This window comes from Thunnus albacares, chromosome 20 (assembly GCF_914725855.1).
Source record: "Thunnus albacares chromosome 20, fThuAlb1.1, whole genome shotgun sequence".
NCBI lineage: Eukaryota > Metazoa > Chordata > Actinopteri > Scombriformes > Scombridae > Thunnus > Thunnus albacares.
Window position 1 is genome coordinate 2,473,559 of NC_058125.1, and position 25,718 is coordinate 2,499,276.

The 25,718-nt window shown below is 40.8% G+C and overlaps 1 protein-coding gene and 12 non-coding genes across 13 annotated transcripts in view; 12 read left to right on the forward strand and 1 right to left on the reverse strand.

Moving 5' to 3' along the window:
* adgra1a (adhesion G protein-coupled receptor A1a) overlaps positions 1-25,546 on the reverse strand; it is a 31,810-nt gene extending 6,264 nt beyond the window's left edge. The window contains exons 1-4 of the mRNA XM_044338744.1: positions 24,697-25,546; positions 23,953-24,242; positions 3,279-3,406; positions 2,238-2,361 (exon numbers count right to left, since the gene is read on the reverse strand). Coding sequence (XP_044194679.1) covers positions 2,238-2,361; positions 3,279-3,406; positions 23,953-23,955 — 255 coding nt within the window. The 5' untranslated portion in view covers positions 23,956-24,242; positions 24,697-25,546. The remainder of the gene's footprint in view (positions 1-2,237; positions 2,362-3,278; positions 3,407-23,952; positions 24,243-24,696) is intronic.
* Positions 8,789-8,862, forward strand: trnaf-gaa. Its single transcript has one exon. It is a non-coding gene; the product is annotated as a tRNA-Phe (tRNA).
* trnaf-gaa lies at positions 9,923-9,995 on the forward strand. The gene has a single exon. It is a non-coding gene; the product is annotated as a tRNA-Phe (tRNA).
* Positions 10,519-10,591, forward strand: trnak-uuu. The gene has a single exon. It is a non-coding gene; the product is annotated as a tRNA-Lys (tRNA).
* Positions 11,069-11,141, forward strand: trnaf-gaa. The gene has a single exon. It is a non-coding gene; the product is annotated as a tRNA-Phe (tRNA).
* Positions 11,661-11,733, forward strand: trnak-uuu. Its single transcript has one exon. It is a non-coding gene; the product is annotated as a tRNA-Lys (tRNA).
* trnaf-gaa lies at positions 12,211-12,283 on the forward strand. The gene has a single exon. It is a non-coding gene; the product is annotated as a tRNA-Phe (tRNA).
* Positions 12,815-12,887, forward strand: trnak-uuu. The gene has a single exon. It is a non-coding gene; the product is annotated as a tRNA-Lys (tRNA).
* On the forward strand, positions 13,365-13,437 carry trnaf-gaa. The gene has a single exon. It is a non-coding gene; the product is annotated as a tRNA-Phe (tRNA).
* Positions 13,957-14,029, forward strand: trnak-uuu. The gene has a single exon. It is a non-coding gene; the product is annotated as a tRNA-Lys (tRNA).
* On the forward strand, positions 14,507-14,579 carry trnaf-gaa. The gene has a single exon. It is a non-coding gene; the product is annotated as a tRNA-Phe (tRNA).
* trnak-uuu lies at positions 15,111-15,183 on the forward strand. The gene has a single exon. It is a non-coding gene; the product is annotated as a tRNA-Lys (tRNA).
* On the forward strand, positions 15,661-15,733 carry trnaf-gaa. The gene has a single exon. It is a non-coding gene; the product is annotated as a tRNA-Phe (tRNA).
* Positions 25,547-25,718: the final 172 nt, after the last annotated feature.

The following is a 25,718-nucleotide window of genomic DNA, read 5'->3' on the forward strand; positions in this document are numbered from 1 at the left end:
AATAGTCACAATGTTATGTTGTGGTGGCTAATGAATGAATGATAATGAGTGAATGAGTGAGGCTGATGGGTGAATAAGCACAGCCATCAATTGAACAGGGCAAGAGTTAAAAATGCACTACACCCATATTACAATTACATTTAAATAGTGATTCATTGTAGTTACAGTACAGTAAAATTGTGCAGATACAGAATCATTGAAGACATAGGAAACTAAAACTAAAAATGACTTTATTATCATATTTATCTGTATGCAAGTTATATACAGTGATGTGATACTGTGGTTGTTGAAGTAAGTTACGGTGTCACAGTGTCACTTGTTGTCATGTTGGTCCTTCAAAGCTATATACAGTACTGATCCTATATAACGCACTCCCCTCCCTTTGGACTCAATATCTGATCAGATCATAGTGGATGTACGTGGGGCTTTGAAGAAGGCAATGTCGTTTTGTTGGTCCACTACTTTGGTCCAGGGTGAAATATCTCAACAAATATTAGATGGATTGTTTTAAAATTTGGTACAGACATTCATGTTCACCTCTGGATGAACTCTGGTCTAACTTTGGTCATCTCTTGACTTTTTATCCAGTGCCACTATCATGTCAAACTTTCAACATGTTCAATACTTAAGTTTATAATTCCTCCAAAACTAATACAGTATTGCCATGAGCCTTAGCTGTGATTTATGTTTAGTGCTGATTAGCAAATGTTGGTATGCTACCACACTACTCCAATATTTTTGTTTACTATGTACAGCAAACATTATTGTTAAAAAAAGGCCAAGAATTTTTAAATTAAGCAATGTTTTAGGGCCACCTGCAAGACATTTTAATAGGCAGAGCTGGAGCCAGCTGCATTCAATCAAGACTAATTAGTCAGTTCAGAGTGTGTCTGTGGTAAGTCTATTCTTATCTTCTCTTCATGTTTTGGATACAGGTAAATGTATTTATAACTGGTATTTTGTGATATGGCTACAAGCTTTGTTTGTTCATTTATTTAGTTCAAATGTACCTCTTCAGTTCAGTGATTAGCTTTGTGCATCTACCTTCACATTTCAATTCAGTTCAATTCAATTCAATTCAATTCAGTTTTATTTATATAGCGCCAAATCACAACAAAAGTCATCTCAGGGCACTTTTCACATAGAGCAGGTCTAGACCGTTCTCTTTAATTTACAGAGACCCAACAATTCCCTCATGAGCAGCACTTGGCGACAGTGGTAAGGAAAAACTCCCCTTTTTTCCAAATCAGCTAATGTTAGTTTTGTTAGATTGTATAGCTGAACTCTACCATTCTCAAGATTAAAAAGGTTTTAACTAGTACCTGCTGAATGTCTGGATGCAATTTATAATTATGCAAATCTGTTTGTACTGGCTGCAACAGTTCATTCTTATACATTACAACTTTGAATTAAAGACATTGCAACATTTTGGGTAATACACTTATTCACTTTCTTGTTGACAGCTAGATCAGAAGATTGATATCTATTATTAGGTTAGAGCAAGGACACAGTTAGCTTAGCTTAGCACAAAGAGTTGCTGGTAGGCAGGTTTTGTTGCCTTTAGACAGAGAGGCTAGCTGTTTCCCCAATTAAACTGGTTCCAGCTACATATTTACAGACAGATATGAGAGTAGTATCTTCTCATCTCACTCCCAACAAGAAAAAAAAAGCTTATTTCCAAAATGTCAAAATGTTCCTTTAATTTAGTATAAGTTAAAAGAACATTCTCTGAACAGTACTTCATTTTTAATTTCTATGTTAAATCATAAATCTTTAATTACACTTGGAATGAAGAACAAACATTGCTTATGTGTTCTGACGAGACATACTGTAGCAGTTGTCATCCAGCACCTGAGCTAATTTACTCAGTTAAAAGTAATACTTCATATTGTATTGTGCACATGTTAGCATGCTAATTTTAGCATTTAGCATAATCATGTATCATCATGATTAACAGAAAAAAATACTATCATACTTCATCCACTGAGAACCAGTGTTGAGCCGGAGGTACCAGTGTCCCAGTGAACCACACCCCACTTATTCACTTAATAAGCAAATGGTGACCATTTGACTTAACACTCAGTGAACAGTGAATATCAGGTTTTCTGTGGACACTGGATGTGCTCAACCAACGACTGAGGAGGCTTTCACTTCTTTCAGAATTAACATACCATAAAGAAAACATTTTCAAGTGCTTTGACAAATATTTGCTGAGAAAGTAGGAAAGAACAACTCACAATTTGACACACAAAAGGTAAGTTGATCTGATTGATGCCCCCGGCAAAAACTCCAAATGTCAGCCCAGTGTGAAAAAGGAAGTTGAGGAGTGTGTGCCAGCCATTCCTGTTGATGCGGATCACACTGCAAAAAATCAATAGACGTAAATGTTATTAAGAAGAACACACTTAACCTACTATTTACCCACTGCTGTGTACTCACACTAAACCAGAAGGTTTCTGAATACAATATTATTGTGAAAGCTAATTTGACTGGAACTTCTTCTGGCTTTGAGAAAAAGTGGAAGAAGTAACATTTCGTACATGTGTAAGAGTGAGCAAATAAAATTAAATGAGTGACGTAAGTGCAGCTGTGTGGTGTGGTGAATAATTCGTTCTGACAGCTATGACATATGCTGCTAAAATCTCAATCACAAATCACAAAAAGAGGACCCTTGACTTTTATACTTTATTTTCACTCCCTTTATTTGCAGGCTTTTGCTTCTACACATCTTAGCTAGGCATGCCATATATTATTATTGTGAGGGTAACTTGGGCTACTAAAAAAGTAATCAGTTTGCATTTAAGTGGTACTGTACATGTTCAAGAGCAGCTTTTATGGAAAAAGTGTGTTTTTGGTAACTTGGAATTGAGTGTATTTTTTGCCTGTATGTCCACATGTTTTCAATGCACCATAAATATCAGTATATTAATTGATGGAGGAGAGTTCCAGGGATATTAGAATCATGTTGATGAGTCATTAAAAGGATTAATAATGCTACAAAAATGTATCAATGTTGCAAAATTTTTGATTTTGACACAGCATTAGCTACTAATGCTCTATTTTCTAAGCAGATTTATGAATGTTTATCCATGTTAGAGATACCAACATCACTGGAAAGAGTGAGTGGTGCTGAGTGTGTATGAGTGTGTTTCCTGATCTGACAGAGTAATGACACTGAGAAGGAGAAGTAAGACTTTTCGAGCAAATTTCGTCAACTGGGTTCAAAGGATTAATAAATATTAACCCAAGCCCTTCACCAACTGTTAAAGACTTCTTACCTATGATGGACAATATAAGTCATGATGGAGACGAGCAGACAGAGCAGCATGACTGCTGTGCAGGCATACACCACTGGATGCAGGTAATCCCCGGGGTATGGTGGGAAGGACAGCACTCTCTTCAAATCCTGCAGTTGGACAGAACAGAGAGAATTACCTAAGAGCACTACATCTCACTTATCAGTTTACTAATAAATAATAATGTAATATTGTTATCCACAAGGACGGATAACAAAAAGATGAACAGAGATATTGTTGCTTGTTCAGTGAAAAATAATCCATGATAATTTGAACTGCTTTATTGTTGCCAAGAGTTATTTATTGCAAATCTGTCCAGATGGTCTTGTGCTCATCTAATAGCAAAAAGTAGAATCCACAGTGGTTTTTTTATCCACTGTACAATGTTTTGATCAGTGAGATCTCACAGTATCTCACAATGGTAATCTGCCACAAGTGACCAAACTGAAAAACAATAAAGTAAATTGATCACAGGTATCGACAATTGGAATGCAAAACAATACAATTAACATTCAAACAGAACTCCCTGTAGAGTTTGGAGTGTACCTTTTTCCCTCTTGTGCTGATCTATCTAAACCAATCAGGACTTAAGAGTGTGATGGTTAATTTATCAGCCTGCATAATTAAGACAAGTCAGCACTGAAAATTTTTCTGGTTTACTCTCTGGTTTAAGATGCCGGGCTATCACCCTCCTTAAGGGCCTGGTTCTGTTAACTAACTATACCAAACAGGGAATCACCCCCAACTGGTCAGCCTCCTCCTAAAGTTCTGGGTGCAGCCAGCGCACGGGCAACACTGACTCACTCTTCCTCAAGTGAATTTTAAAACGCTGCCACAGACATCTTGTTCTCTCTTACTGGGGGCACTGCCGAACCTCGCCAGCCTCTCTTCTGAGGAGCTGAGTGAGTCCCTATCCCTTTCAACTTTGCTACAACCTCACCCTTTGAGCCAGATGTCTGCCAAATATCTATAGCTTTATTTATTTTATTCCAAGTATTAATATTGCATCTGTTACGTGCCACTAACTTATTTGTGTTTTGTTCTTCTTTGTTTCTCCTCCTTGCAACCCTCAACTATAATTATATTTACATTTTTCTTCTTATTTAATTCCTAGTCAGTGGATGTATCTACCTCATGCATACATATATGTTATATGGTGTGTTTACTTCACTAATAAAGAAAAAAAGAAATAAGCCTAAAACAAGCTTGTCACATCTCTCTGTCCAATCACTGATCAGTGCTCTTTAATAACCTAATTAGCTCAACCTGTAGCACTCATGCCTCCAGCTCCTGACACTGACAACAACATGCTGTTATAAGCTTTCAGAATGCCTGTAAAAGAAATAATTATGTTTCCTCTGCACATACAGAGAGTGAAGCTGCCAACAATGCTGCCATGAACCAGGGGCATCTATAATATCCAGCCTGAGCCTGAGCCATGAGTGCAGGCTAGTCAGAATGAGCACATGAAGCCTGAAGACTTGCTGCTGGAGGCAGGAATGTGCTGCATGTTTCCAAAGCCCTGCACAATTACTCAAGCCTCCTCCAGTATTGGTGCATTAATAAAATCTCCTCACATGGTACCAGGATCCAGCAACATACACTGAGTGACGAGAAAAATAAAAGCCCAAGCCTGTGTGCATTGAAGTGTAATGTAAATGTACAGTAATGTAACCTAAATTTAAATTGCATTATTCTTTCTCCTCTATAATTGTAAATGAGGTGGACAAAGTATTAGAAATATCTTTCAATATAATACTGTCCAATATAAAATGACTACAGTCTCAAAACCTACAACAGAATTAAGTCAAGAAATATCCTCAAAATATTTACAGCATATATATTATATAAGGTTATATTTATTGCAGGGCTGAAGAAGTGTTCCCTTTTTATCTAAATCTAAAGCAAACCCCTTCGTTTTCCTTAGATGTAAGCAGGAAGTCACTGCAATGGTGTTGTACTGCTCTGACATCACTGTCTTAAAATAACTTGGTGCACATCATTAAACATGTAAAACATGGTAACAGGGATTTTAGTGTCTCTTGAAAAATGAAATCAAATTAACAAAGGACACATTAAAGTATCTGACCCTAGCAGCATATTTGGGCTGTTTGCCTTTTGGAACTATCAGACAAGAACGTTTTTTTCCTTTGAGAAGTCCAACTGCACTTTCCTCCCAGCCAGATAATGTTTGACAGGATGAGAGGAGCCACACTGACCGGCCATTGCAAAAGCCAGTCCTTGCTAAAAAATGCAATTGCAACTAACTATTATTTTCACTGCCCAATACTCTACTTATTATATTCCCAATTAAAGTAACAATCTGGAAGATCTCAATTTCGTTCTCTTTGGCAGCACCTATGGCGATAAGCAGTAATTGCAGCTGTGTTTTTGGACCTCACTTTCCCGAGATCCAAACAGTGTCACCTGTGTGATGTCAGTCAGTTGGCAGCTGGCAACGCTAGCAGAGGCTGGGAAAAAAAAACAGTACGCCACTTCACACACAAGTGAGTTGAAGACAAGTGAGTCTGTTGCGTTAGCACCATCTTTCCTCTTTGGCAGACCAGCCACTGCTGAAAAATGTGTCACTAACAGTGTGCTGCTTGTTATTTTTCCTGGGAATGTCACCACTGACACCCAGTTCGTAATACTGCAAATGCAAGGGCTTTGACCAGTGGGTCGTGGGCTCAGTCAGCATTGTGTTACCTCATTCGGTGATAGTGACTTACCAGACATTTATTTAAATGGTCTTCAAGATTATTACTCTAAGTTTGATCTGAAATGTCAGAAAACGGTGAAAAATGCCCCTATTCCTAAAAACCCAGGTAATGTCTTTGAATTGTAATTCTTGTCCGACCAACAGTCCAAAACCCAAAGATATTTCGTTTACCATCATAAGAACCTAAGAACACCAACAAAGATTCACATTTGAGAAGGTGAAAACAAGGAATGCTTGACATTTTTTCTTTAAAAAAAAGCTATGTGATCACCTTGTATCTACATTTTAGTAAAAACCTGACCAGTTATAATCTAACGTACAACATGAAGGATTGACAGAGCTGAAAGAACATGGGAACAATATTGTGAGCAATACCATTTTGATAAAACAAATGCAAGAACCATTGCAATTGCACTCAAACCAGCCTGAACAGGGACTTCAACCCTGAACCCTAAGATTAAGAGTCTGGTGCTCTGTTATCTCTATACTATACCCAGGATTTGATCTTCTTAATTGAAGTGTTTCTCTCTAAAGACAGCCCAGTTTATTTTTGCTTAAACCCCGGATCAGACCAGGGACCTTTAGATCTTCAGTCAAATGCTCTCGCTATTTTGGCCTACAGGAAGGGTACTTAGTACTGCTAAGTACAATTTCCTTGGCCTACCAGTTACAGCCAGTTTTCACCTTTTGATTTCATATTGATATTAATCAAATGGACAAACTCCGCCCTGTCGCACCACTTTTACCACTTTAAGCCTGTTGCCAAACCATTGTTCCAATATTGATCTACTCTTGGGTTCAAGGTTCACTTGGCAAAAACAATATTGTTAGCAGTACCATATTGAAAAAGTAATAGCAGAAACCATTGCAATTGAACTCAAGATTGAACAGGACCTTGAGCCCATGTATCTTAAAGTATTTGCAATTTCATCAAAAACATATTTGGATGCAGTTACAAACTGCTTGTCATCTGTGAACTTCATGGTATTTGTGTGTGGGATTTTTGAGACTCACCTGCTGCAGCTCGATTTACAAATGCATCTTTTTTCAACATGGCTGGTGTGTTGGCTGCAGTGGTCAATTTAAGGAGAGCTGAACTAAATATAAACAAGTAGCCTAAACCATTAATATAATTGATAACTTCTTTAACATACTTTGGAGATGAAACTATGTAAAAGGAAGCAGAGGTGGAGGAACCAGCCCTGGAGATTTTCTAAGTAAATGCTCCGAGATGCACTAAGCTGCTGAAGCCATTTAAGCAAGTCCAACGTTTATGAGTGTTTGTGGTCTTGTTGTTTGCACGACTTTATCCAGTTAACCTCTCCAAACAAACACCTTTTAAATTGTTTTACCTCCCCACCGGCATAGCTAACTGTTAGCTTCAGAAGATAACCGACACTAGCAATGCTAGTTGTTGTAGCTAACAAACTGCTGTTGTACGATAACGTTACTCATTTATTATGATCAGCTGTTAAGCACCTCAGGTGGATTATTTGCTAATCTAAGTCTGGGTGAAATGTCTATATTTATGTTAGAAGTGAGTTAACTGGACCCTCTTCACTCATGTATGTAAAGATTATAGGGGTTTGACATACATTTTTGACTTATTAAGCTCTATCGTGGTCATTGTGTTCACAAATGTGTATATTACCAGCAATGTGTTTGTGTATGCACACTACAAAATAAAGAAATGTTCTAAATAATAAAGTAAATGTCGTGTCCCTATTTGATAGGTGTGGGTCCACCATGGGTAGGGTGATGCATAAGCTCACCCTACGACTGCACCGGGATAACCTGGAAACAGCCAAGGGGAAACTAGCAGCTGGTAAGTAAACTCTGTACAACTCATCATTGCTCCACTCATGTCAATGGCAACAGTTTAAGATGCATGCTGCAACTTTGAAAGTGAAAGAGCGCTTTTGCACAAACAAGTTCACCCATTGGCTGACTTTACGTCTAACCGACACTTGCTAATTATTCAGTGTTTTCTGTGAACATAGTTTTCATCACACAGCCACCGGCAGCCAATCTGCTCATTTTAACAACACTTTCATAGTGAAAGTTACATATCAAACACATACGTACATACCAAACATTATGCCATCCTGACTGTACTTTTCACACGTGTGCCCCTACCAGACATTACACTTTGTGGAAAGAACCATCCTTTGGCCTTTTCAGATACTTTTTCTCTAGAAAAAAATCCCTCTGCCAAAGGTTCAGAGCCTGGGTAGCTCAGACGGTAGAGCATCAGACTTTTAATCTGAGGGTCCAGGGTTCAAGTCCCTGTTCAGGCGTTTGGAGCGCAATTTCATGGGATACTACAATTCCTCTTTCAATATGGTACTTCTCACAATATTGTTTTTGGCTACTGAGCCTTAGACCCAACAGTAGACCAATATCGGAGCAGCGGTTTTACATAGCACACTTGCTGGTATTTGTAATATTTGGCCTGCAACATTCGCACACATGAATTCTGAATTAACCTCGTTGGAAATATTGCAAGCACACCAGTGTTTGTCCTGGTCGAATGTAGAGCACTGGTGTCTCAAGTGATTAAGCTTAGTGGGATGGCTCTCAATTAGCATGTTAAATGAAACCCTGGCTTGGCTAGACACTGGATCCTCTCAAAAGGCTTACAGTGATAAACGCGGTGTGACTGCGCACAATATGCGCCTCTGTTTAACTTCAATATGAAATCAAAAGGTGAAAACTGGATCCAACTGGTAGACCAAGGAAATGCTACCCCCTAGTGTTAAGTTGCCTTCCTGCGGCCCGAAATAGCTCAGCTGGGAGAGCGTTAGACTGAAGATCTAAAGGTCCCTGGTTCGATCCCGGGTTTCGGCAAAACAAATCGGGCTGTCAATCGGGCGGTCAGCCACAGATGCCAATGCTACAGTCGTGCGGGGGTTTTCTGCTGGTGGCCTTTCTCCGAGCAGATTGAGAAAAAAGCACAATTCATTGCCGCCCTCCATTCATGTGCAAGGGTGACAGTTTAAGATGTATGCAGAGTACTCCTGGAAGCTGCAACTTTGAAAATGAAGGAGCGCTTTTGCACAAACAAGTTCACCCATTGGCTGACTTTACGTCTAACCAACACTTGCTAATTATTCAGTGTTTTCTGTGAACATAGTTTTCATCACACAGCCACCGGCAGCCAATCTGCTCATTTTAACAACACTTTCATAGTGAAAGTTACATATCAAACACATACGTACATACCAAACATTATGCCATCCTGACTGTACTTTTCACACGTGTGCCCCTACCAGACATTACGCTTTGTAGAAAGAACCATCCTTTGGCCTTTTCAGATACTTTTTCTCTAGAAAAAAATCCCTCTGCCAAAGATTCAGAGCCTGGGTAGCTCAGACGGTAGAGCATCAGACTTTTAATCTGAGGGTCCAGGGTTCAAGTCCCTGTTCAGGCGTTTGGAGCGCAATTTCATGGGATACTACAATTCCTCTTTCAATATGGTACTTCTCACAATATTGTTTTTGGCTACTGAGCCTTAGACCCAACAGTAGACCAATATCGCAGCAGCGGTTTTACATAGCACACTTGCTGGTATTTGTAATATTTGGCCTGCAACATTCGCACACATGAATTCTGAATTAACCTCGTTGGAAATATTGCAAGCACACCAGTGTTTGTCCTGGTCGAATGTAGAGCACTGGTGTCTCAAGTGATTAAGCTTAGTGGGATGGCTCTCAATTAGCATGTTAAATGAAACCCTGGCTTGGCTAGACACTGGATCCTATCAAAAGGCTTACAGTGATAAACGCGGTGTGACTGCGCACAATATGTGCCTCTGTTTAACTTCAATATGAAATCAAAAGGTGAAAACTGGATCTAACCGGTAGACCAAGGAAATGCTACCCCCTAGTGTTAAGTTGCCTTCCTGCGGGCCAAAATAGCTCAGCTGGGAGAGCGTTAGACTGAAGATCTAAAGGTCCCTGGTTCGATCCCGGGTTTCAGCAAAAACAAATCGGGCTGTCTCTGTCGGTCAGCCACAGATGCCAATGCTACAGTCGTGCGGGGGTTTTCTGCTGGTGGCCTTTCTCCAAGCAGATTGAGAAAAAAGCACAACAAAGATCTTACTCTGCACAATTCATTGCCGCCCTCCATTCATGTGCAAGGTTTAAGATATATGCAGAGTACTCCTGGAAGCTGCAACTTTGAAAATGAAGGAGCGCTTTTGCACAAACAAGTTCACCCATTGGCTGACTTTACGTCTAACCAACACTTGCTAATTATTCAGTGTTTTCTGTGAACATAGTTTTCATCACACAGCCACCGGCAGCCAATCTGCTCATTTTAACAACACTTTCATAGTGAAAGTTACATATCAAACACATACGTACATACCAAACATTATGCCATCCTGACTGTACTTTTCACACGTGTGCCCCTACCAGACATTACGCTTTGTGGAAAGAACCATCCTTTGGCCTTTTCAGATACATTTTCTCTAGAAAAAAATCCCTCTGCCAAAGGTTCAGAGCCTGGGTAGCTCAGACGGTAGAGCATCAGACTTTTAATCTGAGGGTCCAGGGTTCAAGTCCCTGTTCAGGCGTTTGGAGCGCAATTTCATGGGATACTACAATTCCTCTTTCAATATGGTACTTCTCACAATATTGTTTTTGGCTACTGAGCCTTAGACCCAACAGTAGACCAATATCGCAGCAGCGGTTTTACATAGCACACTTGCTGGTATTTGTAATATTTGGCCTGCAACATTTGCACACATGAATTCTGAATTAACCTCGTTGGAAATATTGCAAGCACACCAGTGTTTGTCCTGGTCGAATGTAGAGCACTGGTGTCTCAAGTGATTAAGCTTAGTGGGATGGCTCTCAATTAGCATGTTAAATGAAACCCTGGCTTGGCTAGACACTGGATCCTCTCAAAAGGCTTACAGTGATAAACGCGGTGTGACTGCGCACAATATGTGCCTCTGTTTAACTTCAATATGAAATCAAAAGGTGAAAACTGGATCCAACCGGTAGACCAAGGAAATGCTACCCCCTAGTGTTAAGTTGCCTTCCTGCGGGCCGAAATAGCTCAGCTGGGAGAGCGTTAGACTGAAGATCTAAAGGTCCCTGGTTCGATCCCGGGTTTCGGCAAAACAAATGGGGCTGTCAGCCACAGATGCCAATGCTACAGTCGTGCGGGGGTTTTCTGCTGGTGGCCTTTCTCCGAGCAGATTGAGAAAAAAGCACAACAAAGATCTTACTCTGCACAATTCATTGCCGCCCTCCATTCATGTGCAAGGGCGACAGTTTAAGATGTATGCAGAGTACTCCTGGAAGCTGCAACTTTGAAAATGAAGGAGCGCTTTTGCACAAACAAGTTCACCCATTGGCTGACTTTACGTCTAACCAACACTTGCTAATTATTCAGTGTTTTCTGTGAACATAGTTTTCATCACACAGCCACCGGCAGCCAATCTGCTCATTTTAACAACACTTTCATAGTGAAAGTTACATATCAAACACATACATACATACCAAACATTATGCCATCCTGACTGTACTTTTCACACGTATGCCCCTACCAGACATTACGCTTTGTGGAAAGAACCATCCTTTGGCCTTTTCAGATACTTTTTCTCTAGAAAAAAATCCCTCTGCCAAAGATTCAGAGCCTGGGTAGCTCAGACGGTAGAGCATCAGACTTTTAATCTGAGGGTCCAGGGTTCAAGTCCCTGTTCAGGCGTTTGGAGCGCAATTTCATGGGATACTACAATTTCTCTTTCAATATGCTAATTCTCACAATATTGTTTTTGGCTACTGAGCCTTAGACCCAACAGTGGACCAATATCGGAGCAGCGGTTTTACATAGCACACTTGCTGGTATTTGTAATATTTGGCCTGCAACATCTGCACGCATGAATTCTGAATTAACCTCATTGGAAATATTGCAAGCACACCAGTGTTTGTGCTGGTCGAATGTAGAGCACTGGTGTCTCAAGTGATTAAGCTTAGTGGGATGGCTCTCAATTAGCATGTTAAATGAAACCCTGGCTTGGCTAGACACTGGACCCTCTCAAAAGGGTTACAGTGGTAAACGTGGTGCGATTGCGCAGAATATGTGCCTCTGTTTAACTTCGACGTGAAATCAAAAGGTGAAAACTGGATCCAACCGGTAGACCAAGGAAATGCTACCCCCTAGTGTTAAGTTGCCTTCCTGCGGGCCGAAATAGCTCAGCTGGGAGAGCGTTAGACTGAAGATCTAAAGGTCCCTGGTTCGATCCCGGGTTTCGGCAAAACAAATCGGGCTGTCAATCGGGCGGTCAGCCACAGATGCCAATGCTACAGTCGTGCGGGGGTTTTCTGCTGGTGGCCTTTCTCCGAGCAGATTGAGAAAAAAGCACAACAAAGATCTTACTCTGCACAATTCATTGCCGCCCTCCATTCATGTGCAAGGGCGACAGTTTAAGATGTATGCAGAGTACTCCTGGAAGCTGCAACTTTGAAAATGAAGGAGCGCTTTTGCACAAACAAGTTCACCCATTGGCTGACTTTACGTCTAACCAACACTTGCTAATTATTCAGTGTTTTTTGTGAACATAGTTTTCATCACACAGCCACCGGCAGCCAATCTGCTCATTTTAACAACACTTTCATAGTGAAAGTTACATATCAAACACATACGTACATACCAAACATTATGCCATCCTGACTGTACTTTTCACACGTATGCCCCTACCAGACATTACGCTTTGTGGAAAGAACCATCCTTTGGCCTTTTCAGATACATTTTCTCTAGAAAAAAATCCCTCTGCCAAAGGTTCAGAGCCTGGGTAGCTCAGACGGTAGAGCATCAGACTTTTAATCTGAGGGTCCAGGGTTCAAGTCCCTGTTCAGGCGTTTGGAGCGCAATTTCATGGGATACTACAATTCCTCTTTCAATATGGTACTTCTCACAATATTGTTTTTGGCTACTGAGCCTTAGACCCAACAGTAGACCAATATCGCAGCAGCGGTTTTACATAGCACACTTGCTGGTATTTGTAATATTTGGCCTGCAACATTTGCACACATGAATTCTGAATTAACCTCGTTGGAAATATTGCAAGCACACCAGTGTTTGTCCTGGTCGAATGTAGAGCACTGGTGTCTCAAGTGATTAAGCTTAGTGGGATGGCTCTCAATTAGCATGTTAAATGAAACCCTGGCTTGGCTAGACACTGGATCCTCTCAAAAGGCTTACAGTGATAAACGCGGTGTGACTGCGCACAATATGTGCCTCTGTTTAACTTCAATATGAAATCAAAAGGTGAAAACTGGATCCAACCGGTAGACCAAGGAAATGCTACCCCCTAGTGTTAAGTTGCCTTCCTGCGGGCCGAAATAGCTCAGCTGGGAGAGCGTTAGACTGAAGATCTAAAGGTCCCTGGTTTGATCCCGGGTTTCGGCAAAACAAATGGGGCTGTCAGCCACAGATGCCAATGCTACAGTCGTGCGGGGGTTTTCTGCTGGTGGCCTTTCTCCGAGCAGATTGAGAAAAAAGCACAACAAAGATCTTACTCTGCACAATTCATTGCCGCCCTCCATTCATGTGCAAGGGCGACAGTTTAAGATGTATGCAGAGTACTCCTGGAAGCTGCAACTTTGAAAATGAAGGAGCGCTTTTGCACAAACAAGTTCACCCATTGGCTGACTTTACGTCTAACCAACACTTGCTAATTATTCAGTGTTTTCTGTGAACATAGTTTTCATCACACAGCCACCGGCAGCCAATCTGCTCATTTTAACAACACTTTCATAGTGAAAGTTACATATCAAACACATACATACATACCAAACATTATGCCATCCTGACTGTACTTTTCACACGTATGCCCCTACCAGACATTACGCTTTGTGGAAAGAACCATCCTTTGGCCTTTTCAGATACTTTTTCTCTAGAAAAAAATCCCTCTGCCAAAGATTCAGAGCCTGGGTAGCTCAGACGGTAGAGCATCAGACTTTTAATCTGAGGGTCCAGGGTTCAAGTCCCTGTTCAGGCGTTTGGAGCGCAATTTCATGGGATACTACAATTTCTCTTTCAATATGCTAATTCTCACAATATTGTTTTTGGCTACTGAGCCTTAGACCCAACAGTGGACCAATATCGGAGCAGCGGTTTTACATAGCACACTTGCTGGTATTTGTAATATTTGGCCTGCAACATCTGCACGCATGAATTCTGAATTAACCTCATTGGAAATATTGCAAGCACACCAGTGTTTGTGCTGGTCGAATGTAGAGCACTGGTGTCTCAAGTGATTAAGCTTAGTGGGATGGCTCTCAATTAGCATGTTAAATGAAACCCTGGCTTGGCTAGACACTGGACCCTCTCAAAAGGGTTACAGTGGTAAACGTGGTGCGATTGCGCAGAATATGTGCCTCTGTTTAACTTCGATGTGAAATCAAAAGGTGAAAACTGGATCCAACCGGTAGACCAAGGAAATGCTACCCCCTAGTGTTAAGTTGCCTTCCTGCGGGCCGAAGTAGCTCAGCTGGGAGAGCGTTAGACTGAAGATCTAAAGGTCCCTGGTTCGATCCCGGGTTTCGGCAAAACAAATCGGGCTGTCAATCGGGCGGTCAGCCACAGATGCCAATGCTACAGTCGTGCGGGGGTTTTCTGCTGGTGGCCTTTCTCCGAGCAGATTGAGAAAAAAGCACAACAAAGATCTTACTCTGCACAATTCATTGCCGCCCTCCATTCATATGCAAGGGCGACAGTTTAAGATGTATGCAGAGTACTCCTGGAAGCTGCAACTTTGAAAATGAAGGAGCGCTTTTGCACAAACAAGTTCACCCATTGGCTGACTTTACGTCTAACCAACACTTGCTAATTATTCAGTGTTTTTTGTGAACATAGTTTTCATCACACAGCCACCGGCAGCCAATCTGCTCATTTTAACAACACTTTCATAGTGAAAGTTACATATCAAACACATACGTACATACCAAACATTATGCCATCCTGACTGTACTTTTCACACGTATGCCCCTACCAGACATTACGCTTTGTGGAAAGAACCATCCTTTGGCCTTTTCAGATACTTTTTCTCTAGAAAAAAATCCCTCTGCCAAAGATTCAGAGCCTGGGTAGCTCAGACGGTAGAGCATCAGACTTTTAATCTGAGGGTCCAGGGTTCAAGTCCCTGTTCAGGCGTTTGGAGCGCAATTTCATGCGATACTACAATTTCTCTTTCAATATGCTAATTCTCACAATATTGTTTTTGGCTACTGAGCCTTAGACCCAACAGTGGACCAATATCGGAGCAGCGGTTTTACATAGCACACTTGCTGGTATTTGTAATATTTGGCCTGCAACATCTGCACGCATGAATTCTGAATTAACCTCATTGGAAATATTGCAAGCACACCAGTGTTTGTGCTGGTCGAATGTAGAGCACTGGTGTCTCAAGTGATTAAGCTTAGTGGGATGGCTCTCAATTAGCATGTTAAATGAAACCCTGGCTTGGCTAGACACTGGATCCTCTCAAAAGGCTTACAGTGGTAAACGTGGTGCGACTGCGCAGAATATGTGCCTCTGTTTAACTTCGATGTGAAATCAAAAGGTGAAAACTGGATCCAACCGGTAGACCAAGGAAATGCTACCCCCTAGTGTTAAGTTGCCTTCCTGCGGGCCGAAATAGCTCAGCTGGGAGAGCGTTAGACTGAAGATCTAAAGGTCCCTGGTTCGATCCCGGGTTTCGGCAAAACAAATCGGGCTGTCAATCGGGCGGTCAGCCACAGATGCCAATGCTACAGTCGTGCGGGGGTTTTCTGCTGGTGGCCTTTCTCCGAGCAGATTGAGAAAAAAGCACAACAAAGATCTTACTCTGCACAATTCATTGCCGCCCTCCATTCATGTGCAAGGGCGACAGTTTAAGATGTATGCAGAGTACTCCTGGAAGCTGCAACTTTGAAAATGAAGGAGCGCTTTTGCACAAACAAGTTCACCCATTGGCTGACTTTACGTCTAACCAACACTTGCTAATTATTCAGTGTTTTCTGTGAACATAGTTTTCATCACACAGCCACCGGCAGCCAATCTGCTCATTTTAACAACACTTTCATAGTGAAAGTTACATATCAAACACATACGTACATACCAAACATTATGCCATCCTGACTGTACTTTTCACACGTATGCCCCTACCAGACATTACGCTTTGTGGAAAGAACCATCCTTTGGCCTTTTCAGATACTTTTTCTCTAGAAAAAAATCCCTCTGCCAAAGGTTCAGAGCCTGGGTAGCTCAGACGGTAGAGCATCAGACTTTTAATCTGAGGGTCCAGGGTTCAAGTCCCTGTTCAGGTGTTTGGAGCGCAATTTCATGGGATACTACCATTTCTCTTTCAATATGCTAATTCTCACAATATTGTTTTTGGCTACTGAGCCTTAGACCCAACAGTGGACCAATATCGGAGCAGCGGTTTTACATAGCACACTTGCTGGTATTTGTAATATTTGGCCTGCAACATCTGCACGCATGAATTCTGAATTAACCTCATTGGAAATATTGCAAGCACACCAGTGTTTGTGCTGGTCGAATGTAGAGCACTGGTGTCTCAAGTGATTAAGCTTAGTGGGATGGCTCTCAATTAGCATGTTAAATGAAACCCTGGCTTGGCTAGACACTGGATCCTCTCAAAAGGCTTACAGTGGTAAACGTGGTGCGACTGCGCAGAATATGTGCCTCTGTTTAACTTCGATGTGAAATCAAAAGGTGAAAACTGGTAGGCCAAGAAAATGCTACTTCGTACTATTAAGTTGCCTTGCTGTGGGCTGAAATAGTTCAGTTGGGAGAGTGTTAGACTGAAGAGCTAAAGGTCTCTGGTTTGATGGTTCAAAGTATAACACTAAAACACTAAAATAGTTACTGGTATTTGAGCCACTGAAGTGCTTGGCCCGTTAGCAGGTAAAAGTGGATGAAATTTTCAACAAAGAGAGAGTATACCTTTTATTTATTTTGAAGAAGACAGAGGTCATATGACAAAAACAAGATGATACATTTTGTACATACATTTGTACATCAACTGTCCAAAGATCAACCATCTCTTCCAATTATCCAATAAATTAAAAGACAGGGCTTAAATTCAATTAAATTCATTTTCAGTTTTTGTTGACATTCTCAGAAAGATAACAATCCTACTTATTTATTACTGAGGTTGTAGTGGATGGCGGTGGTGTGCTGGAGTGCATTATACTGAAAAGAGTTCACCTCCTCAGGGTAGACAAAATATGTATAGGTTTCCTAAAGTTGAATTTATGGCAGAGCTGTTGTATAGGATTTAATGAGATTGCACAGATGTTCCTAATGAAGTGCTTTGTGTGTGTATGTTTCACTGTAAAAGCCAGTCTTGGTAGGTACAGTTAGGGACTCAAAAAGCAGACATGTGAAACCCAAGCAAAAGCATCCTAGGTGAGTGACACTCCATCCACAGCTGTCTTCCCTTGTGTCTGGAAACTCTGTAATAAAAGAAATATTTTGTTAAGTCTAAAACAGATGTCTTAAATAGATTGCATAAAGAAAATAAATGAGTGTAAGGTTAATATTTCCTCTTTACCTTGATGGTGTTTACATCCACAGATGAACAGTGTAGGAATTGTAGCTTTAGTTTTTACTTGTAACTAAAGTTTTCTAACTTTAGTGGACTGAAGATCATTTGACCAACTTTAGTCATGATGTGTAATATTTGGTGTCAAACTGTTTTCAGTTATTGACTGCCTGAAGTCTGTGATCCCAGAGGACACTTATATCTCCCCTGGTGATTTTATGCCAGACCTGAACTGCAAACTGGACTTTTGCCTTAGGCCTGATTTTCAGCAAGTGACACATCTGCTCACCTGGACTGAGGTCAGGTGAATGACAATGCCAGTCGAGAACATCCCACTGCTGGGTCATAAAAAACTCCCTGGTTGCATTTCCTGTATATTTAGAGTCATCCTCCTCCTGCATTGTCCTAAAATTTACAGACTACCTAAAAAAGGAGGCGGGCTACAGTTGCTTCACTGTTCACGCAGCATGGATGTGAACACAGTGAAACTACCTAAAACAAAGTCAGCAATTTCACTTCAGTCATTGTTTCATTTCAAATCAAATGTGCCAGAGTCCAAACAACCTAAATGTATCACTGTCTAAATGACAGACTCTACTCTTTACTTACCAGCTGCTAGTTTGCCCTTGGCTGTTTCCAGGTTCTCCCGGTGCAGTCATAGGGTGAGTTTATGCATCAGCCGACCGGTGGTGGACCCACACCTATCAAATAGGGACACAACATTTATTATATTGTTTACAACATTACTTTGTAGTGTGCATACACAAACACATTGCTGGTAATATACACATTTGTGAATACAATGACCACACTAGAGCTTAATAAATCAAAAATGTACATCAAACCCCTCTAATCTTTACAAATAAAACTGAAGAGAGTTCAGTTAACTCACTTCTAACATAAATGTAGACATTTCACACAGATGAGCAAATAATCCAAATGAGGTGCAAAAAAGCTGATAATAATAAACAAGTAACATCAGCATACAACAGCAATTTGTTAGCTACCACAGCTAGCATTGCTGGATAAAGTCGTGCACACAACAAGACCATGAACACACATAAAAGTTGGACTTACTTAAATTGCTGCAGCGGCGCACTGCATCTCAGAGCATTTACTTTGAAAATCCCCAGGGCTGGTTCTGCGGCCTCTTCTTCCTTTTACACAGTTTTATCTCCAAAGTGTGTAAAAGAAGCTATGAATTATTTTCCTTATTTAATGTATTTGTTAATTTATTTAGTTTAGCTCTCCTTAAATTGACCACTGCAGCCAACACGCTTCAAAATGCGTAACTTTTACTTTGAAGGCAAGCTATGTCTGTTTCCGGACCTGTTGAAAAAGATGAATTTGTGAATCGAGCCACAGCAGGGGAGCCTCAAAAAACCCACACACAAATGCAGTGAAGTTCACAAATGACAAGCAGTCTGTAAATGCAGGTTCAACAGTTTGTATATAAATGTATCAAATTTTGATCAAAATTGCAAATACTTTTAAATACATATATTTGTGGATTTCTATTACACATATTAAAAACAAGAAATATTTGTGTGTGCATCAGAATACATTTATGAACCTTATTTTTTTTATATGTGTATTGTTTTTACAATTATATACAACGATAAATATTTTTGTGTTTTGAAAATTTTTTTTGTGAGAGAGTCATTTATATATAAATCCCAAAATACATTTGTGAATCCTTCTGTGTGCATTCATTAATTGTGAAACTGATCTGACTCCATACTGCTATACTACTATGGTTATTTCCACAAGACTTGATGTTTTGCAGGCAGTGTTGTAGTACTCGAGTCCAGGAATCAGACTCGAGTCCAACTCCAGTCCTGATTTTCAGTCACTGAACTTGGACTTGAGCACTGATGACTCAGATTCAGACTTGGACTCGAGCATTGACTGCATTCGGACTCGGAAGTTGAAGACGAGGACTAAAACTTGTTAATTGATAAAGAAATATATTTTTGCCGTCAAATTTTCACATAGCTTCACTATGGTTCCCGTCACACACACAGCAGCAGGTGCAGCACATGCAGTGTAGCCACACACACACAACATGCACGTTGCGCACAGAAAGCCACAGCCACACACGCACATATAGAAAAAACATGCAAGTTGCGCACACAGCGCGCAGAAAGCCACAGCCACACATACACATGTCGTTGGTATGGAAGTTCTTTAGCGTGAGTGAAGAAGACACAAAGCTCGCAATGTGTAATACCTTTGAGTCCAAAAAGAAAACATGTATTCCTTATATTCCTGGCCCAGAAAAATTGCAATCGGTGTATCATTAATATTAATATGAAATCACAGTCACTGTGTCATTTTTGTTTAAGGTAGAACTTTTTTATTTGTATGTCAGCTCTTTGGCCGTGCCAGAGTGGAGCACTGGAGCCCATCTTGGAACTCGACTCAGACTCAATCTTGATGACTCAGACTTGGACTCAGACTCAGGTAACGGGGACTCAACTCAGACTTGACTCGGATTCTTCTTGGATGACACGGACTCAGACTCAGACTCAAACACTGGGGACTCGAGACTCAACTTGGACTTGAGACTTAGTGACTCGACTACAACACCACTTGTAGGGGCATACATGTGACAAGTAGAGCCAGGATCACATATTGTTTTCATAGATACATATGTTTTGGATATATATCTTTCGTACTTAAGGTGTTTTAGAAATGACCAGATTGGCTACTAGTGGCAATGTGGTGCAAACTATGATTAAGGATAACAGTGAATAATCACAGATTTTCAGTGAACTCCAGTTAGATGTGAAGTCAGCCAATAGGTTAAATTGTCTGTGCAATCCAAAAAATGGGCAGGCTGCATAAAGTCAATAAAGCTGATATACTGAACATGATCAGTTGCCTATTAACACATCCAGTGGTCCATCACTAAGAGTGACACCTTTGTCTTTCTACATGGTAATTTTCTTCATTGTCAATATAAAAATTTTAATTGGTGCAGTTTTAAAGGACCGGTGTGTAAGATTTAGTGGCATCTAGCAGTGAGGTTGCAGATTGCAACCAACTGATAACCCTTCCCCTTCAAAGCATGTAGGAAAACTTAGGGTGGCCGCAAAACTCGTGAAAAATGCAAAAGGTCCTCACTAGAGCCAGTGTTTCGTTTGTCTATTCTGAGCTACTGTAGAAACATGGCAATGCAACATGACAGGCTCCGTGGAAGAGGACTCGATCCCTATGTAGACATAAAGGGCTATTCTCAGGTAACAAAAACCAACGTTTCTTATTTTCAGGTGATTATACACTAATTAAAATACACTTATGAATATTATTTTCCATTTCTACCATGTCCGTTCCGCTAGATGCCACTAAATTCTACACACTGTACCTTTAAATGATGAAGGCTAGCTCCTTCTCCCTGCTTCCAGCTTTTATGCTGAGATCAATCTTCTCATCTCATCCTCAAAAAGAAAGCAAATAAGCATGATACCAAAAACTATTTCTTTAATTCACACTGAATGACCCACATGAATGACATTTCAGTGCAAACTATTAAAGGAAAAATAAACATTAAAACATAAATTGTCATTTTGGGTGATGGCAAATCGCTAAGACTACCAACAAATACATTTTATGAAATGGGAATAACTGCACTTTCATTCTAATGCACTTGCATTTATATCATTTGACCAAGCTCAGAAGGCTTAGCTGTAGAGGCAGGAATGTGGAGGAGGCTTAGAGAAAGTGACTCATATACAGTAAGTGATGTGCATCTCCTGGACAGGTCTAGCATTCCCTCTGTGTGAAGAGGCAAAACGTGCCTTCAAACAACAGTTAGCCCTTCTCCTTTCTTTCACTGGAACACACTCCTGCGCGTGCATAATTCAAGCTGAAGATTCCTGTGGAGGCAGCAATCACGAGCTAACTTGGCTCCATCTTTACGACAGCGTCAACTCGCTTTTCCTTTGTGTTCCAAGGCCTTGTATTTTAGAGACACTGTCATGTCTTCCTCCTCTCATCTCTCTCTCTCTGGGACAGCATGCTCTCTCATCATGCTCCACTGAACAACCCATCTATTAGACAGAGCATGACTGATTAAATCCTTTGCAGATCCCATAAAATGAAAAAAAAAGCAGGCATGCACACACAGCGGCAGAGATCTGTGCGCACTACTCTCCACTTATCTCAGATGACTGACCATGCGCTGTGTCACTACGTAAGATTTTGTAATTAGGGTTATTTTGTTCCCAATTTGATGCCTGTGCTTTTGTGTAAGCATGATTTGTTCAGCATCAGAGCTTAACACTAGCTTCCAAGTGTTACAAGGACTCCAGACACAAGTTTCTTTAAAAAAGCAAAATCACATTTGTTTCGTACATACATTGATTGATTGTTTGAAGGTAGGAGCATTAATCTCTTATATTAATCAATAGAGGTTAAAGTGGCTATTTTTCCCCTATTTTTACTTCCTACTGTTTACGTTTCTGTGAGCTGTACAAGCTAAATCAAGCATTCATGAGGACTATTGATCTTGAATGTATCAGACACGTTTCATTAGTATCGAGGATGTCCTGAGTGGATCTGCTGGATGTACTGGGGCTGATCAAGGCGTCCTTTAATTGATTGGTATTATCTATTAAGGGAGCCTGATTCATTTTGAATCCAGTTATCCAGTTATAACTCAGTTTCCCAACTAGAAGTCCCAACTTTTAGAACTGACCTTGACACATGGAAAACCTTCCTGAACCCAACATGCATACACTGATTTTCAACAACAAGACACCCGAACCAAGAGGGAACGTGAGAATGATTCAAACAGAGAGAGAGTGACAACACTGGCAGTATGAGTGGGCCCTTAAAGACAAGGCAGGATTACCAACCAGGCAAAGCGGGCGACTGCCCCGGGGTGCTAGACCAGAAGCTACAGGTTCATTGTGTGGCGATAAGTTGTAGTAAATTTGTTACACAGGCACTCCGGTGACTGAGTATTGCACTTACAAGTTGGTGGAAAGATCTAAGCAGCACAGTCTGAGATATCCTTACCATAGTATGAGTTAAGCTCCAGAAACACTGGATCCTACACTTTTCATAATGCAACTCCACACTGTCTTTCAATATGCAACCCTCACCCCTCTTCCTGCTAATTGCCCGTGTTTTCAAACTCCACTCCAGTCTATAATGCAAACTTTTTGTTACAAATAAATGAGAGATTGCTTAGTGTCACAGAGTGATTTTCTCACTTTACTCAACAGAACCCCAGCAGACATTACACAGTGTTTTCACAGGCTGAGTAGAATTCCTCGTGACTAGTAAATTAACTTCGACATATAAAATTGGCAGAGTTCCCCTTTAACTACAAATTTGTCGGGTAATATGAACCACTAAAGCACATTATGAACTCAAATAATAAGACCCCCAAAGCGATACTTGAATTATTACCTAATCTTGAGGCTTTATTTTCTAGAGGGTCCCTGAGTTCAAATCCAGTTTCAAGGCCTTTATCATTTCAGTTTATGTTGTGCTTAAATAATGCATATTCCTAACAAATAACAACAAATATGTGTTAACCACCCCTGCCTGAAGACCTCTATTCCTTTATTAAATTATTTATAATTACTATTTATAATTGTATTATTTATTAATTTGCGAGTAATGTACAGTTCTCATCCAAGTGAAAGGGAAGGTGTGTCCAAACTTTTGACTGGTACTGTATGCCTTTTATTATTATAGCACAGTGAGATGACTGTGAGATGAGGGGAGAGAGAAATGAGTAGTGACATGTAACAAAGATCCCCGACCTGACGCAAAGCAGGGATTTTAACCCTCGGGCCACCAGAGCCCCCTGAAGACCTTTTCCTAACATACAGCTTTACAAGTAAGTTGCCACAGAGCAGCACGGACAAATAAAGAGCAGCCAATAAATTTCAATTAATTACACACAGTGAGTGTCAGCAAGCAGAGCCACTCTAATAATTGTCCCTTTCTCTGTGTGTCAGTGACATGTTTGGTAGGTTTACAACTGATGTTGGCTGAAAACCGCATTTAACCCTCAGTATTGCAGTGCTAGAAGAGAGTCTTTGTTTGGACATAGGATAGTGCAATTGTCCTTTTTTGTTTTCACAAATCTACACAGAATTTATAACAGTCTTTGGACCCTTAATGATTTATAATAAGCTACCCCTTTGAGTGTCAGCTGAGAAATATTTTCCCAAAAGTTGTCCCTTAATGTATGACTTAACTAGGGGATTACTGTAACTTGAATTTGCTATGAAGTTAATGCTCTCAGCTACACTGTGGCAAAAAACATCATGCAACACAGACCATCTGCACACAGACAGGCAGCCATGAAAGCAGTAATTCTCATTAAAGGCAAATCAAAGTGTATAATAACTTACCATTAGTCTTAGTGGAGTTACACTTCAGCAGTGAAACTCTGGTCTCTCCCGGAGGCCCCTGCTGCCCCCCTACCCTGCGCCCTCCGGTTCCATATAGAGTATTAGGATTGTAGAAGAGGGTTTAAAGCAGGTTGATGTTGTTTCTCCGGCTCTCCAAGTGAAGCAGAGGATGATCTGATCACAGGAGTTTCTCCATCAGGCCGGTGCTCTTCCTCCAGCTTGGCGGGTCCAGGAGCAGCGCTGACGGGCAGCCGCAGCCTCCCGGTCCCGACTCCATCTGCACGGCAGCACTGACCGAGGAAATCAAAGCAGAAGATTCATCTGCCTTTGTGTCGTTACACTTTCCATCTCTCGCCAGCATGCGTGTGGGTGGTGGGAAAGATGGCACATGATCACGCTCAGCAAACATCGGGACGGTTATTAAAAATGATCATAATGACGAAATATAAGCAATTTTATAAAGGCAAGATATTGAAGTGATAGGAAAAGTACCCATGGTCACGGTTTATCTGATAGCTTATATCTATAACTACACACGCTTATAATTTCTCAAGTATAGAAACGTGGCTATTAATAGGATTTGACTGTGCGCTTAGACTGTGATTCTGAACAGAGAATGTACGAGTTTAACTATTTCTCCAAATATGTCCATCATAGAAAATCCTCAATGAATCAAATGAGTAACACAAAGATCATATGGGACTGTATTAACGATAATTTATGCAAAGAAAAAGGCTGAGTTACCTACAGTGAAGTCTTCTCCTCTCAGCTGAGTGGGATCCAGACCCTCCTCTATCCAGGTCAGTGAAGATAGTGGCTGCGCTCCATTTGTCCGTAACGATGTGCCGCATGTTACGTAGCAGCAAGGGCGGGGAACCCCGGTTAACCAGAGTCATGGATGTATTATAAGATCTTTTTATACATCTATGACCAGAGTGCAGGCGGCACATGTGGCGGAGGAGGGGATGACGTTTCATCTATCAGCTGATAGTCAAACAGCTGCGGGTTGTGGCAGTTATGGTAACGCTTCTTGATCAGAGTGAGGTGTTTGGAGATGTAGGCCGACTAGAAAGAGGCAAAAAGGATTTTCAGTGCTGAAATGACACATGAGTACATGTACTCGTGTGCTTGAGTACAGTTTTGAGGTTTCCTTTGTCCTATTCTGGCTTTATTCAACTTTCTGCCACTTCATACTTATACTCCACTACAACCAGTTGCCATTGGGGATAAATGAAGTGCTTGTTTAATATAGCCTATTGTACTTTTTTACTCCGGTACATTTCTTTGGCACCTATATTTTCTGGAGAACATCACATCCTTTCATGGACACCAGAGGACAAAGAATTAATGTTGTGGAAAGTTACAACCTGGCAGCAATCACTGACCAGGACTTTGGTTTCAGCACAAATACAGAGGAAGTCTGAAAAGAAACAGTGACTGTATTTCCTGAGGAGGAATATTTTATTTTTTATTTCCTTCAGGGCGGAGGTATAGACTCCTGAGGCCAGGTGCAAATTAATAGCTAGAGAGTCAATTACATGATTTTATTGCAGAAACATCTGTATTAAACATGTGCAATTAGCATTTGTAACAAAAAGACAGTCCCTGTCTTATTGGGTTTTTTAACTTGTTCATATCTCCCATTATAAATATGTTATGGCGAATGTCTTAGAAAAACACAATTACACCTGGTATTAAAATGTGTCCTTGTTTTCTCATTTGTCCCTGTATTGTGATTGGATGTCCATATGCCATTAGCTAAGTGG